The sequence below is a fragment of the Phocoena phocoena genome, chromosome 3, assembly GCF_963924675.1.
Source record: "Phocoena phocoena chromosome 3, mPhoPho1.1, whole genome shotgun sequence".
Taxonomy (NCBI): domain Eukaryota; kingdom Metazoa; phylum Chordata; class Mammalia; order Artiodactyla; family Phocoenidae; genus Phocoena; species Phocoena phocoena.
Window position 1 is genome coordinate 165049452 of NC_089221.1, and position 15461 is coordinate 165064912.

General features: G+C 60.5%; 1 protein-coding gene across 1 annotated transcript in view; it reads left to right on the forward strand.

Annotated features, from left to right (window-relative positions):
- TECR (trans-2,3-enoyl-CoA reductase) overlaps positions 1-15393 on the forward strand; it is a 28199-nt gene extending 12806 nt beyond the window's left edge. The window contains exons 2-13 of the mRNA XM_065874122.1: positions 12356-12406; positions 13028-13079; positions 13418-13462; positions 13558-13661; positions 13738-13853; positions 13940-14045; positions 14164-14236; positions 14326-14369; positions 14446-14503; positions 14591-14679; positions 15005-15050; positions 15140-15393. Coding sequence (XP_065730194.1) covers positions 12356-12406; positions 13028-13079; positions 13418-13462; positions 13558-13661; positions 13738-13853; positions 13940-14045; positions 14164-14236; positions 14326-14369; positions 14446-14503; positions 14591-14679; positions 15005-15050; positions 15140-15267 — 912 coding nt within the window. The 3' untranslated portion in view covers positions 15268-15393. The remainder of the gene's footprint in view (positions 1-12355; positions 12407-13027; positions 13080-13417; positions 13463-13557; positions 13662-13737; positions 13854-13939; positions 14046-14163; positions 14237-14325; positions 14370-14445; positions 14504-14590; positions 14680-15004; positions 15051-15139) is intronic.
- The last annotated feature ends 68 nt before the right edge of the window (positions 15394-15461 follow it).

Consider the following 15461-nt stretch of genomic DNA (forward strand, 5'->3'; position numbering starts at 1 on the left):
TGAGATTTAACAGAGCCCCGTAAATGTTTACATAAAATTTGCAATATCTACAGTTGGCCAGAAGCGACATCTTTTGCAACTATTCAAGCTCAGGTAAAAAATATTAGGTGTCGGGCTTCCCTGGTGGCGCAATGGTTGAGAGTCCGCCTGCCGATGCAGGGGACATGGGTTCGTGCCCCGGTCTGGGAGGATCCCACGTGCCGCAGAGCGGCTGGGCCCGCTGAGCCTGCGCGTCCGGAGCCTGTGCTCCGCAACGGGAGAGGCCACAACAGTGAGAGGCCCGCGTACCGCAAAAACAACAACAACAAAAAAACCCCACAAAATATTAGGTGTCTACTTAAAAATCTTTTTTTTGGGGGGGACATGCAATTTGCAAAATTATTTTAGGGATACATGACCAAAAAGCGTTCGAAGAGCGCTGAGTTTGCTCGCTTACAGGTGTTTTCACGTGATCCCAGGGAGGAGGAGTGGTGTTTTTCAGTGAGCTGGATCTCTTTGGGGATGTTCAATGGGCATTTCAGACTCAACATTGTCCAAAACTGAGGCTGGATTCCCCACCACCAACCTGTGCTGCCCCCCAACCCCTGCCGGTGAATGGCAGTTCCAGTCTTCTCATCACCAGGCCCCCGGCTGTTTGACTCAGCTCTTTCCCTCACACCTCATGTCCAGCAGTCAGCAAGTCCTGTACCTCTGCCTTCAGAATACATGTGGCATACAACCACTTCTTATCGGTACTGCTGCCATCACCCGGCCCGGGCCAGGGACTGGCAGGCTTTACCCGTGAAGGGCCACGTGATGAATATCTTAGGCTTTGCAGGCCATACAATCTCTGTGACAGCTTCTCAACTCTGCTGCTGTCACAAAAGCAGCCCTAGACAATATGTCAACCAGTGAGCGTGACCATGTTCCAATGCAACTTTGTTTGTGGGTGCTGAAATTTGAATTCTGTATGATTCCTATGGGCCATAAAATAGGCTTCCGATTTTTTCCAACTGTTTAAAAATGTAAAAACCGTCTTAGCTTGTACAAAAACAGGTGGTGGCCCAGATTGGGCCTGTAGGCCACAGTTTGCTGACCCCTTGGTCTAAGCCATCCTTTATCTTGATAACTTCTTTTTCTAAAATAAATAAATTTATTTATTTATGGCTGCGTTGGGTCTTCGTTGCTGCGCGCGGGCTTTTCTCTAGTTGCGGCGAGCGGGGGCTACTCTTGGTTGCAGTGCGCGGGCTTCTCATTGTGGTGGTTCTCTTGTTGCGGAGCACGGGCTCTAGGAGCGCAGACTTCAGTAGTTGTGGCGCACGGGCTTAGTTGCTCCGTGGCATGTGGGATCTTCCCAGACCAGGGCTCAAACCCGTGTTTTCTGCATTGACAAGTGGATTCTCAACCACTGTGCCACCAGGGAAGCCCCTATCTTGATAACTTCTTATTGGTGTTCCTGCTTCCATCCTTATTCCCCTATAGTCCAGAGGGATCCTTTAAGAACCCAAGCCAGGTCACATCCCTCCTCTGCCCAGAACCCTCTGTGGCTCCCACCTCACTCAGAGTAGAAGCCACAGTCCTCACCTGGCTCAGGAGACCCTGTATGACCCATCACCTCCCTGCCCTCACCTCCTTCTTTCTTCCTACCCACCCTGCCCCCAGCCACAGGGGCCTTGGCTCTGTTGCTTGAGCACACGAAGCTTGCTGCACCTCAGGGCCTTTGCACAGGCCATTCCTCTGCCTACATGCTCTCAGATCTCTCAACTGCCCTTTCCTTAACTGCCTTCAGGGCTTGGCTCAACATCCCCTCAGGGAGGCCTTTCTTTTTTTTTTTTTTTTTTTTTTGGCGGTACGCGGGCCTCTCACTGTTGTGGCCTCTCCCATTGGGGAGCACAGGCTCCGGACGCGCAGGCTCAGCGGCCATGGCTCACGGGCCCAGCCGCTCCGCGGCACGTGGGATCCTCCCGGACCGGGGCACGAACCCGCATCCCCTGCATCGGCAGGCGGACTCTCAACCACTGCGCCACCAGGGAAGCCCGAGGGAGGCCTTTCTTGACCACTTTACACGAAGCTGCCAGCTCCCTTCCCCTGTCCCTCCCTGTTCCCTTTTCCTGATTTGTTTTTCCCATGTGGCACATATCACGTGTGACTATTTTATTATCTTTGTTCCCTGTGAAAATGTCAGTTCCATATGGGCAAGGATTTTTTTTCTCTCCTTCCAGGGCCGAACCCCCAGAGTCCTTCCCAGTGCCTGGCGTGTAGCAGGTATTCAGTCACTGTTTATGCAGTGAATGAGTGAGCCTCAGTGTCCTCACCTGGAAAAGGGGATTCATAGGAAAGGAGATAATCTGTGTCGAGGACTTGCCTCCCTGCCTGCACGTTGTAAGCGTGCAGGAGGTGGTAGCTGCTGCTGCGGGTAGAAGGCTGGCTACCTGGGTCCCATGCAAGCGGCACTCCCCCGGTGTGGACTGACCTGCCTGCCGCAACCTGGGCTGGGCGTGCTGGGCGCGTAGGTCGGCCTGGATGAGCGCCTTCTGCCGCTCCGGTCAGCCTGTGTCCGCAGAGCTCAGCCTCACCACCTCTTCCAGCTTTGACACTGCCTTCCTGCCCAGAGATGGAGAGAGACCAGATGTGGTCACCAACCTTGACCCGGCCAGGGGTGCAGATCTGGGCCATCTTCCGGGGGTCTGGGGCTAGGGGCAGCCCTGGAGGAAGAGCGTTCAGTTCTAAGGAGCAAAAGCAGGCAGGGCCCTGCCCCTGGAGCTTGTAACTCATGTGTCCTCGGGGCTCCTGAGCCTTGGCTGCCTCGTCTGTAAAGTGGGGTGACAGTGCAAACCTAGCAGGCCAGCATGAGCTGGGGGAGGCTGGCTGCTGGCACCCTGCTGGCTGGTGCTGGGGAAGGGAGCAGGGACGGGGTAGAGAGCGACCAAGGGGGTTGGCTGAGGCTCTGCTGGAAGGGTCTGGGAGGGCACGTCAGTCAGTGTCCGTCAGCTGTGGTAAGGGTTTTGGGCATCATCGAAAGACCAGGACCCTGTTTGAGGAAGGCAGTCCGGGTTCAGTTGGCCGCCTCCATCTGTCACCTGGGAGCTTTTGAAGCTGTGGATGCCTGGCCCTCCATCAGAGATCCCGATCTCCTTGTCTGAGTTGTCCAGGCCAGGGCTCTTCCGGTGGGTTTCATAAGCAGGCAGGGTTCAGGACCACTAGGCGCGGTTCTTAGCCACATCCGCCACGGGAATCATCTCTGTCAGGTCCTCTTACAAACATTCCCATTTACCAGATGGAGAAGACGGGGCTCAGGCAGGGAGGTTGGTCTGACTTTGGCCTCTGCAGCACTGCCTCTCGCTCAGTGTTGGGGGAGCCCCCCACCCCTATGGCACTGGTTTTCCAGGCTCATTGGTGGCTTTAGCCGGGGGCAGGAAACCATGCAGGAAGTGTCGAGAGAGCTGCTAATCTTGCCTGGTATCGGGGTGACAGGCCTTTCGCCCTTGGTATGGCCTGACTCTGCTGGGGCCAAGGGAGGCTGGGGCCCAGGGACAAGCAGGCTCAGCCTCTCAAGGGCGCTCCTTGTGGAGGTGACATGTTCTGCATTGTCCAGACCTCTGGAGACTAGGTGTGCTGGAGTTGTAATGTCAGCAAGGAAGCGGGGATGGGGGGGCTGCCTTCCAGATAATGGGGTCCAGGGTTTGTTCCTCCTTGTTTTCTGTTAGCATTGGGCCCTGTTCTCCAGAGTGGAGGAGGTATTGGCTTTGCGATGCTGAGCAGTGAGAGACTTTGGGCCCAGGTAGGCGGGGTCGGTGCTCGCTCTGGTACTTCCTTGGGCCATGTGCCTTGGGCAAGGGCCCCCTGGTTTCCGAGCCCTGGTTTTCTGAGCCACCTAACTGGGGTCACAGTCCTTAGCTTACAGGTGCAGGTGAGGCTAGGTGAGTTGTGCAGGTAAAGGTCTTAGCACGGTTCTTGGCCCAAAGTAAGCATCTGATAGACGATACTAGTGACGGCACTTCCAATGGAATAGGCCCTTGCAGCACAGCTCTGTCCAGGACAGCGCCCCCTGGAGGCCCCAGAGGCCGGTAACTGCCCAGGGAGGTGTGTGGGCTGTGGGCACCAGCAAACAGCTGGTCAAAGAGCATGGCCCTCTCAGGCCCAAGACCCAGAGTCCTGCTTGTGTTGGCCCAGCCTCTCCTTCATCTTGGGCCTCCTGTGGTCACAGCAACCAACCAGGGCACCCGAGCACCCGAAGAATGTCTTTCAAGGCTGGATGCTTGGGGCTCTGCCAGCTTCTCCTGGCCCCGGATCCCAGAGCCTAGGGACATTGGCATTCAGACCCTGCCACTTCTCCTCTGGCTACCAGGGGTGGGAGGCAGGAGCCGGCTGGTTGAGGACCTGGGAGTGGGTGGTCAGTCTCTCTCTTGCCCCTTCTCCCCTGGGCAACATTCCCCCACCCCCCAACCACTGTGGCACCTCAGGGAGGCTGTGCAATCCCCCCAGGAGAAATGGGGTCATGCGTGAGGCCACTGGGGAAGGAGGTATTTCTGGCCGAGCAGGTGTGGCCTGTGCTGGCGTCCTGGCAGGTCTTCTCAGCTGGCCTGGCATGAGCAGTGTGACTTCGATATTTCTGGAAAGTGGAAGGGAGAGGGAGCTGAAAGTGCTGAGCCGCTGAGTGTAGGTGAACATGCTCAAGCCTCTGCATTTGTGAAGCGGCTGAGCCAGTCTGGCATGTGCCGCTCAAGGCCAGGCCTCCGTCCTCTGGGTGCGGCAGCACTCGTGCCCCGTGTGGGCGCTCCGGGGGCCGAGAGGGCCCGGGTCGGCCGGCTGACGGACCCGTTGGGCCCTCTGCATCTTTGCCTGGAGTTCTAGGTTGCACTGAGCAGGGCTTGTACCCTCAGCTAGGCCTCTTGTGCCCCCGCCTCGGGAGATGTCACCCACCGGAGCCCACACTCCCCTGCAGGCACTCACTGGGTTTTGCCAGGCTGCCCAGCACAAGGCATCCCGGTTGAAGAGCCCTTTTCTGGCAGGCAGACCCCGTGGGGTCCCAGCGAGCCTGCTCTAGGCAGGGTGTGCTGTACCGCACCCTCACTGCATGGGGGCCTCTGCGGGGCGCGCTGGCTGGGGGTGCAGCCCCAGAGGCCAGTGTGTGGTGGGGGTCTGGGCTCAGTTTACTGCTACGTGAGCTGCGTGCACTCCTCACCCCTTGGAACTCAGCTTCCCCATCTGTGAAATGGAGTTAATGGCTCCAGCTCCCTCGGCTGCCTTGGGGATTGAAAGGAGAGGGTGAGGAGAGGCATTTGGGAAGCAGCTGCGGTTCTAACCCATACCCATTGGGCAGGTTCCATCTTAGGACGCACGGAAGCGGGAGGTGGTGAGGGTGACCAGGAGTCCAAGCTGACTCTCAGGCCTGTGCCCGCCCCTGTCCCAGGCCCGGGGATGTAGACTCTGCCATGAGGCCACTGCGTCTTGTTTACAGGTGGGAGGGGCCTGAGGAACACTGGGCTTGGCTGTGTTTATGAAAATGGGGAAACTGAAGCTTGAGAGGGGCCCAGGCTCCTGGCTTGGGAGGCTTTCTGGGCACTGGTGCCTGGGCCCCGGGTGCCCTGCCTGTGCAGCAGCTCCCACAGGGTGGAGCAGCAGTTGCAAACTTCCAGCCTGGGCTCAGGCGGTGCCTACCCTTCCTGCCGCCCTCCTACTTGGTGCTTCTCCCTTCTGAGGCTCAGGTCAGAACCTCAGACCCACCCCTGCCCCATCCCCCCATCCAAACCATCAGCACATCTGGTCACTTCCATCTTCATAGTCTGTCCACTTCTCACCCACTCCACGGCCATCTCCCTACTCCTGCCCTCATCATTGCCTCTGCCCTGGTCTCCCATTTCCCACTGGGCTGCCTAGGAACAGCTGAGTCAGGTCACATCCTTCCTCTGCTCAAGAACCTTCCATGGCTCCCACCTCAATCAGCGTAAAAGCCAGAGTCCTCCCTGTGGCCCACAATCCCCTGCAAGATCTGCCCCATCACTTCCCTGTTTGTGTCTTCCCGCTCTCCCCCTCCACACTCTGCTCCTGCCACAGTGGTCTGCTGCTTAAACATGCCAGGTACAGTCCAGTCTCAGGGCCTTTGCAGTGGCTGTTCCCTCTGCCTGGAACGCATTTCCCCTGGATGTATGCATGACTTGTTCCCTCAGTTCCACTGGCCTTTTTAGATGCCCCTTCCTCAGGGAGGCCTTCCTTGACCGCTCTGTCTAAAACGGCCATACTCCCCCACCCCACCCCTGCCACCTTTCTCTTTTTGTCTCCACAGCTCTTGGTGCAAAACATGCCACTATTTATTGTGTGTCCCTACCCACCCCCAGCCCACGCCTGGAATGCAGCTTCTGTGAAGGCAGGGGTTTGTTCGCTGCAGTGCCCAGGGGAAGAGGGGAGGCAGGAAAGGATGAATGCATGAAGGAAGGAGCGTGAGGCAGTGGCTCCCCGAGGCCTCTTGGCTGGTGAGTGGCAGAGCCAGAGTTAGTGTTCACTCTCTTGATCCCGTCCTGCACCCGATGTGCCCGGTTCATTCACCTGGAGCTCCAGCTGCTGTGCACACCCTTCCAGCTGGTGGGAGCAGAGGCCGCGGCCACAAGGGGGCAGTGGAGAGCGGGGCAGTCTCGGCGGCTGCCGCCTCGGCTGTGGCGGTGATGAACTACAGTAGGGACGCTCGCCACAGCCCAGCCTCTGCCATCCGCACGTGTCTTGCTATTGTTAGGGTTCAGGCTCACTGCCATCAGCTCCTTGCATCACCTCTCTGACCTTGGTGTGGTTGGGCCCCTTCGTGATCGTGGTGAGGACTTGGGGGGAGGAGGGGCCTGGCTCCCTGTGCGTCTGCCACTTCTATTTTGCTAGTGTCGGTCTGATAACATTTATTCTTCATAAGAATTATCCTAGACTGGACATGTTTGTGTACTTTCTCAGGGAGGCCTTCCCTGACCACTCTGTCTAAAATGGCCATCCTCGCAACCCCTGACCCCCCCGCCCCCCGTTCTCTGTTTTTCCCCACAATTCTCGGTGCAGAACGTGCCGCTGTTCTCCGTTCCGGCACCCCTGTGCACTAGCACCCCCCGCCCCGGACCTCACACAGACCAGAATGGTGGTGGTTATTATGTGTAAATCTTACAGTGACCCTGTGAGATAGCAGGTGGGGGAAGCCCACTTTGTAGATAAGGAAATGGAGGCTCAGAGAGGTTGGGTTACTCATCCAGGGCCACACAGCCAGGAAATAGGTGAGTCTTTTTGACCTCAGAGCCTCCTTGTGAGGGGCCGCTGTGCCTGTGTTGCTGCCGCCTCCAAGGGCCCAGGGTGCGTGGAGCCTGTCAGTGTGGAGCCCCTTCTGTGTTGGGGATGCTGGTGAAGAGAGACAGGGTTCCCTAGAAGCCAGAGCTGGCCTACCAGAGACCCTTTCCGTTGGTGAGCAGTGCCCCGCTCCTTGGAGGAGGGTCTGGCGGCCAGAATGCTGGGTTGCACAGGGTCACCGGAGCTGGGTGGGTGTGTCTGCAGGCCTCACAGAGGCTTCCCTGGAGCGAGGCCACCAGCCCAGGCTAGGGAAAGCCCCCCTGCAGCAGCTCCTGCACTGGGGCGCCCACCTCTGCTCTGGGGTCTGGTGTGGTGGGCAGGCCCCCATCCCCCCAAGTGTGGTGAAGGAGGAGTGAGGGAAAGGCCTTGGCTCAGAGGGTGGTGGGGAGGGGGCTTTGAGGCAAGGTGCCTCCCGCAGGTGCTTATGGAGAACAGCTCCTCGCCAGGCTCAGTCTTGGGTGCTGGGAAGAGACTGAGGACGGGACAGTCCCTGCCCTCTGGAGCTGACCATCCAGTGGGAGGCAGACGGTAAATGTCTGGGTTGCTATTTTAAGTTGACAGTCAGGAAGGGCCTCACTGACGAGGTTAGGGAGGAGCCCTGCGGGGTCTGGGGGAGAGCGATTCAGGCAGTGAGAACAGCATGTGCAAAGGCCCTTAGCCTCTCCTACTCTTTTTTTTTTTTTTTTTTTTTTTTTGCGGTAGGCGGGCCTCTCACTGTTGTGGCCTCTCCCGTTGCGGAGCACAGCCTCCGGACACGCGGGCTCAGCGGCCATGGCTCACGGGCCCAGCCGCTCCGCGGCATGTGGGATCTTCCTGGACCGGGGCATGAACCCGTGTCCCCTGCATCGGCAGGCGGACCCTCAACCACTACGCCACCAGGGAAGCCCTCTCCTACTCTTGGTTTTCTCATCTGCCACGTGGGGACCATCCCAGGAGCCTTGTCTACCTGAGGCTCTGGGCACCCATGCTAGCTTGAAACAGGTGAAACAGGTGCTCAGAAAGAGGGCACCCCTCTTTCTACTATGGCTACCTTGATCAGCACCATATTTATTTCCATGAAGGCAGTGAAGCGTGTGGGCCCTGCTGCCCGGCAGTGGCTCTGGGTACTCCCCTCTGGGTGGGGCAGGGCTGCAGCCTGCAGGGTGGGCTGTGCCCTGCCCCTTGTCCAGCCCTGACCTCGTGGTGCCATGAGTTGCCCTTGGCTGGGCCCTGGAATCTGGGGCCTCTGGGTGAGAATTCCTCCCAGGCTGGGGAACTGTCATCGTAGAGCCAGCCTCCTGTGCCCCAGGCCAGGGCTCCTGCCTGTCCTTGCCCTCTGTCTGGCCACTGTGCCTGAGGCTTTGGGGCCACACCCCCTGCCTGTGGCCAGTGCCCGGACTTCAAGTCAGTGACACCCTCACGGGCTTTGCTTCATTCATCCTTCGAACATATCACCGCCCCCTTGTCCCCCCAGCCCCTTCCCTCCATGGGGACAGGAAGAGCTGCCCCCGGCTCCTTCAGAAAGTCCCACCACTCACTCCTCCCCTGTCCCTCGCCTGCCTTCTCTCTGGGGTAGGGCCTGAGCCTGCTGCCTCCCCTTCTGTGCTCAGGACCCCTGCCTGGGGCTCTGCCCCTCACCCCAGTCCTGGGCCTATCCTGGGCCCCCACCCCAGGCTGGCCTCAGGCCTGGGCAGGCTCAGGGGTGTGTGAGTGTGTGTGCCAAGTGCAGGGATGGGAGTGTGCTGGGGTGCAGAGCAGGGGGTGGGGAGGAGGGGGCAAGCTCAGGGACTGAAGATTGGGAAGTGCGTGACGGGCTCCCCCATATTTAGGCCCTCATCGGGTGGGGTGGAGGTGTGGGTAGCCTCTGCTGCTCCCTGCCCCTCGACCTTTTCTCTTTATGGGTAATTGGGACCGGTTTGCTAGCCCCACCCTTTAAAAAAAAAAAGATTTATCGAGGTAAAATTCACATGACGTACAATTAGCCATTTAAAAGTGAATTTAATTCACAGTTTTGTGCAACCACCGTCTCTGTCTAGTTCCACAACGTTTTCATCACCCCAAAAGGAGACCCGGTCCCCATTAGTTGACACTCCCATTTCCCCTCACCCCATCCTTGGCAGCCACCAGTCTGCTTTCTGTCTCCTTCCATTTACCTATTTGGGGCATTTCACATAAACATGTGACCCCTTTGTACCTGGCTTCTCTCACCTAAATATATATATATATGTATAGTTTTTATTTATTTTTCTTCCCACTTGGCTTTTAAAATTTAAAACGTTTACTTTTCTGAAATAATTAGAGAGGCACAGGCAGTTGTACGATGGTAGAGAGGCCCTGTGGCTCCTCCCCGCACCGCATCCCCACCCCCCTGCCCTGCCCAGGGCCTTTCAGACCTCTCCTGCGGTGGAGATTTGGGGACAGGAACTGGGAAATGAGGACCAAACCTGTCACAGTGGCCTTGAGCTGGGGCAGCCCACTCCCCAGTGGCCCCGGGCCGGGCTTACCTCTGTGAGGGCGCCACTGCTCCTCTGCAGCCTCGGGCTGGCCTGGGTGTGTTGGTGGCGGTGGCAGCCGTAGCAGCTGCAGCGGCGGCCGCTGGGAGGGTGGCCCCTGTCCCGGCCGTCCCCTCCCGCTGCCCAGCTTCCTTTCCCAGCAGCCAGTCGGGGCCCCGACGTCCCATACTCTCCTCCTGGGTCCTGGTCTGGTGCCCAGGTTGGGGGGAGAGGGTAGGGTTTCAGCCCCTCCCCCTGCAGCTGGCCGGCAGGGAGAGGGGCTGGTTGTATTTTAAGCTGAGTGGTTCAGCAGGAACTCGGAGGCCTGCTCTCCCAATAGACGTGGTGCAGCCTTCCTGCGGACCACACGAGCTCCGAAGGCATGTGGGCACTGCCCGCCTGGGACCCAGGAACTATTAATATACCTGCCGCCACAGGGCAGCAGGCCCTTTGCCTGCTCGGGGCGGTGCTGTCCTCGCCTTTTGGGGCACATTCTGCCTGTACCCCTTCCCTCTTGCGAGTCCCCTTGGTGGGGCCAGACACTCGGGGTAATGTGAGCAGCGCCCTCTTTCTGGCCCTTCTGTCTGGCCTTGTTATCCCCATGACTCAGAGGGGTTCAGTAACCTGCCCCCCAAGGCCACGTGGCCATGCAGAGCCCCCAGTTGACAGCAGGCGCACTCTCTAGCGTGGTAACAGTAGCATCGGCCAGGACTTCTTGGGCTCTGGGCTCTCTCCTGCCCTCCGTCCATGACGTGGGGTGGGTAGAGCATAGGTGGGCAAACGGGCCAGTGTGCTGCAGCGACCCCCTGGCCAGTAGGGGAGCCGGGATCTGAACCCAGGCCCATCCCCTTCCCTTCATCACAGGCGCCCAGGGTCCCCTCAAGCCTGTCCTCCACAGCCTGAGGTTTGGGGGCACTTCCCATCTGTCAGGTACCACGCCAGCCCCTCGAGGTACACACTTTCCCCTCGAGGTACACACTTTCCTACCTGCCTCCGGCCTGAGGCTCAGAGAGAAGTGACAGCCCCAGAGTCACCCAGTGACAGCGTGGCAGGGCCGGATTCAGTCCTGTGTGCTGCCCACCATGCCCCCTGCCTCTCCCACTGGTGGTGGAGTGTGTGTGAGGGGAGCCCTTTCCTCCTGGGGGGCGTGGCCCTAGGTGGGTGGGCGTGCCCTCAGAGAGCCCTGTCTTGGGCCCTGCCCTGGGGTTCTAAGATCTGCTCCTTTTCTCCATGCTGTCTCTGACTGAGGGAGTGCCAGGCGGGAAGGGACCTCCGCACCTGCTGCCCAGTGGCCGACTTGGGGTCAGACCCAGCCCTGCCTGCCACGTCCCCATGTCTAATAAGATCTGCATCAAGCCCTCCACTGGGGCCCTCAGGCCTACATGGTGGGCTCGGGCCCTACTGGGCCTCACTCCAGCTCCACCAGCAGTTCACACCATTCTCAGCTGGCCCAGGTGCCTTCTCTGACCCGCTTAGGATGGGTGGGTCACGTTCCCCTGGGGGCTTCCTCCCTCCCAGCACTGCCCCTTTGCACCACTGGTCCCACCACTGCCTGGAGCTCGGAGAGTGGAGTGGGGTGGGGGGGTGCCCAGGCTGTCTGCCCTGGGCTTTGGGGGGCTCAGGGCCTGGACGAGGGTGCTATGTTGGGCTGACATGGTGGGAAGACTGCCCTGGAGGTGGCCTTGAGCAAGGCCTGGGTGGACCTAGTGAGAATTGGGTGGAGAGGGAGGCCGGGGAGGTGCGAGCCAAGGTCTTGGCCTAGGCTGGGGGCGCTTGCTGGAAACTTCCTGGTTTCCTGACCCGTTCCACACTTAGAGAGAGGCTCTCTGCACCAATAACGCCGGAATCTGTCACCTCCCTGGGAACACAAACGCACAAGGAAAATAATCCAGAGTGTCTCTTACAGCTCAGAAGGGGAAATGGATGATCTATCTCGCGGATTCTCAAAATAGCTGGGATTTCTCCAAGCCCAGTGAACTCTGTGGGCCTGAGCTGGGGCCTGGGCGGCCCGTTGGCCTCTCACCCTGCTCCTGGTGACAGGCCCTTGCTCTGCACTGGGCAGGGAGGCCAGGAGGCGCCTCCATGCCTCTTCTGGGGATCACCCTTCCCCCCGTGCTGTTGGGGGTCCGTGTCCCCTCGAAAGCCTTACAGTCAGGGCAACTCAGCCCTTGGAGGGCTGCCCCCAGGTCCCCCCTCCCAGGAGGTCTGTGGCATGGCTCCTGGGGGGCTCAGTGTGGGGCAGTTTTATATTTAGTTGGGCCGTGGCTGTTGGGCCACTCGGGTTACATCTGCACAGAAGCTGGCGGAGCCAAGGCCGGCACGGGCTGCCTTCCAGCACCGCGGCAGAATTTGATCTCGCTGGCCCGGCCCAGAGCACTTCGCGTGGGGAGGTCTGTGGTGGGGGCTGACGGCCGGCAGCTGGGGCCTCTGGCTGCAGCGGGCAGAGCGGGGCAGGCATGGACCTGAGCGTGAGCGTGGTGGCCCGGGAGACCAGCCAGGGCCTTGGCCCCGTCTTTGGCCTCAATGGCCTCCCCCGGCCCATGCCCCCCAAGACGATCAAGAAACCTAAAAAGGCCGTTCTCTTCTTTGAGGTGGAGATTCTGGACGCAAAGACCCGGGAGAAGCTGTGCTTCCTGGACAAGGTAGGACCGTGGTACAGACTGTGCTGGCCCGAGGGTGCTGGGCCTGCGACCAGGGAGATGGGAGTGCCCCTCCACCTGGGTCCTGACACCCAGCCCCTGCCCCTCAGGGTGTGCAGGAGGGGTACTGTCCCTGGGCCTGCCCCAGCCAGCTTGCTCCTCAGGGTAGAGCACCCTGGCCCCTGGGTGTGGCCGGGAGCTGGCCTCCCAGTGTGAGAGGAGGTGAAGCAGCCTCGGTGGACCCTGCATGGCTCTGGGGCCCGGGAAGGAGGTGGAGTCTTGAGACCGGCCCCACTCCGAGGCCAGGCCAGGGGAAGGGGTTTGTCCCATCCCAGGGAGGTCTGGAGCAGGTTGAGGGCCTTTACTCTGGGGGGAGTTGCGACTGGGGGTGGAGAGGAGAGGCGAAGTGGGCCTGGCTTCCCATGCTCACACCATCTCCCAGCCAGTCCAGGGGTGACCTGGCTGCCTGGTTAAAATGGCCCTCAGGCCCATGGCTGCCTTGTCGGCTCCCCCCTCCCATAGCAGTTGCCTAGGACCCCAGTCCATCCCACCTCACCAAGAGGGATTCTGGGTCCCGGGCTCCCCGCCCACGGCTTACTGGTGCCTGGCCTGTGTTTCCCCCAGGTGGAGCCCCAAGCCACCATTGCTGAGATCAAGAACCTTTTCACCAAGAGCCGTAAGTCCAGGGCCCAGCCACGCTGCCCCCGCGACCCCTCTGGGCAGGGGCCTCTAGGTAGGACCCTGTCCTACGTGCCTCTCCCTCAAAGGCCTGCAGAGATAACCCCAGTGTGGCCCAGGCTTCTCTGGGCTTGCCTGGGGCGCCCGCCCCCGTGTGGCCATCAACAGGAACGCCCTTGCTGGGCTTTGGGAAGGACAACATCCCGCTTTGCCTGCTCTTCCGGTCTGTGTCCTGGAGCCACACAAACTTCAGAGATCTTGCCCGGGGGCCGGAGGAGCTGTAGGGACCCTGGGCCCCACCAGGCTGTGTGCTGTGACACCCTACTCTCCCTACAGATCCACAGTGGTACCCCGCCCGCCAGTCCCTCCGCCTGGACCCCAGTGAGTACAGCTGTCTGCTTGGCTGTCCCCGGGCTCCTGGGTGGCCCTGGGCGAAGGCCCAGGCAGGCCCTGAGCCCTGGCCCGACTCTCCGCAGAGGGCAAGTCCCTGAAGGATGAGGATGTTCTGCAGAAGCTGCCCGTGGGCACCACGGCCACACTCTACTTCCGGGACCTGGGGGCCCAGATCAGCTGGGTAACGGTGCGTGCAGACCCCTCTCCCAGCAGCCTCGTCTCCCATCTGCCGCGTTGGGGTGACTCACCTCTCCCCTCCCCAGGTCTTCCTGACAGAGTACGCCGGGCCCCTTTTCATCTATCTGCTCTTCTACTTTCGGGTGCCCTTCATCTATGGCCACAAATACGACTTCACGTCCAGTCGGCACACGGTGGTACAGTGAGTGGGGCCGGGTGGGAGGAGGTGGCGGGGGGAGGGGAAGGCCTGCGGACCTGCCCCCGCTGAGCTGGCTCCCCCGCCCCCAGCCTTGCCTGCATCTGCCACTCATTCCACTACGTCAAGCGCCTGCTGGAGACGCTCTTCGTGCACCGCTTCTCCCACGGCACCATGCCGTTGCGTAACATCTTCAAGGTGAGCCCCCAGCTGCCTGTCCGGGTCCTTCAGCCCCGGCCCTACCCTCCCTGGTCCCCCTCACCTGGGTCCTGCCCTCCACTGGGCCAGGCTCCACCCCGGCCCTGCTCCCTTTCAGAACTGCACCTACTACTGGGGCTTCGCCGCGTGGATGGCCTATTACATCAACCACCCTCTCTACACACCGCCAAGTAAGTGGCCTCGGACCCTGCTCCCCCTGTGAACACCCCTTCCCCCAGGCTCTCCCCTCACGGGCTTCCCCTCTCTGCCTCCTCTTCAGCCTACGGAGCTCAGCAGGTTAAACTGGCGCTCGCCATCTTTGTGGTAAGGAGGCTGGGACGGACGACAGGGTGCGGGGAGCTTGGGCGGCGCCTCCGAGCTGACCCTGCTTCTCTAACAGATCTGCCAGCTCGGCAACTTCTCCATCCACATGGCCCTGCGGGACCTGCGGCCAGCTGGTGAGTGGCCTGCTCCGGGCAGGGGGGATGGCCATCCCCCCTGGGCACGCTGAGCCAGCGGGTCTCACTCCTGTCCTGTCCTCCCAGGGTCTAAGACCAGGAAGATCCCATACCCCACCAAGAACCCCTTCACATGGCTCTTCCTCCTGGTGTCTTGTCCCAATTACACCTACGAGGTGAGGGTCTGCCCTCCTCTCCTCTCCCTCCTGGGGCTTGGGGTCCCACGTGGAGGGCTAGCTTCTGGGAGGGGGCGGTGCCTGGCTCCGTAGCTGCTTCTGCAGTTTGAACTCGGAACATTTGGAAACGGAGAGACTGGCCTCTGTGGGGCCTGGGAGGTGTCCAGCTGGGCTTGTGGCTGTTGGGGGCTGAGGGGCAGCTTCACCGTGTAGTGCCCCCTTACTCCAGGCCCCTCTAGCACTGGCGTGTGGTTCCCATCCCCTTACCAGAACAGCTGGGGCTGCCCAGCCCTGCCCGCCCTCACCCTGCCTGCTCTGCCCACAGGTGGGGTCCTGGATTGGCTTTGCCATCATGACACAGTGCCTCCCAGGTGAGCCCGCTGCCCCTTCCCCAGGGCGCCCCCCCCCGTCCCTGCTGTGTGCAGCCCTCCCTCCCTGACTCCCCTGCTCCACCCCACAGTGGCCCTCTTCTCCCTGGTGGGCTTCACCCAGATGACCATCTGGGCCAAGGGCAAGCACCGCAGCTACCTGAAGGAGTTCCGAGACTACCCGCCCCTGCGCATGCCCATCATCCCCTTCCTGCTCTGAATGGCATCCCCTCACCCAGGCTCAGCCAAGCCAGGCTCGTGTCCCCCCGCCCCAGTGTCATTCTGGGCGAGGAGTGGGAACCACTGCTCTCCAGCGTCTGGAATAAAACCTGCCTGCCCAGCTGGACTCAGACTCAGCGGTGTTTCTTTTGGGGGTCGGTTCGGGAATCGGCACACCAAAGAAAGAGGCGGAGC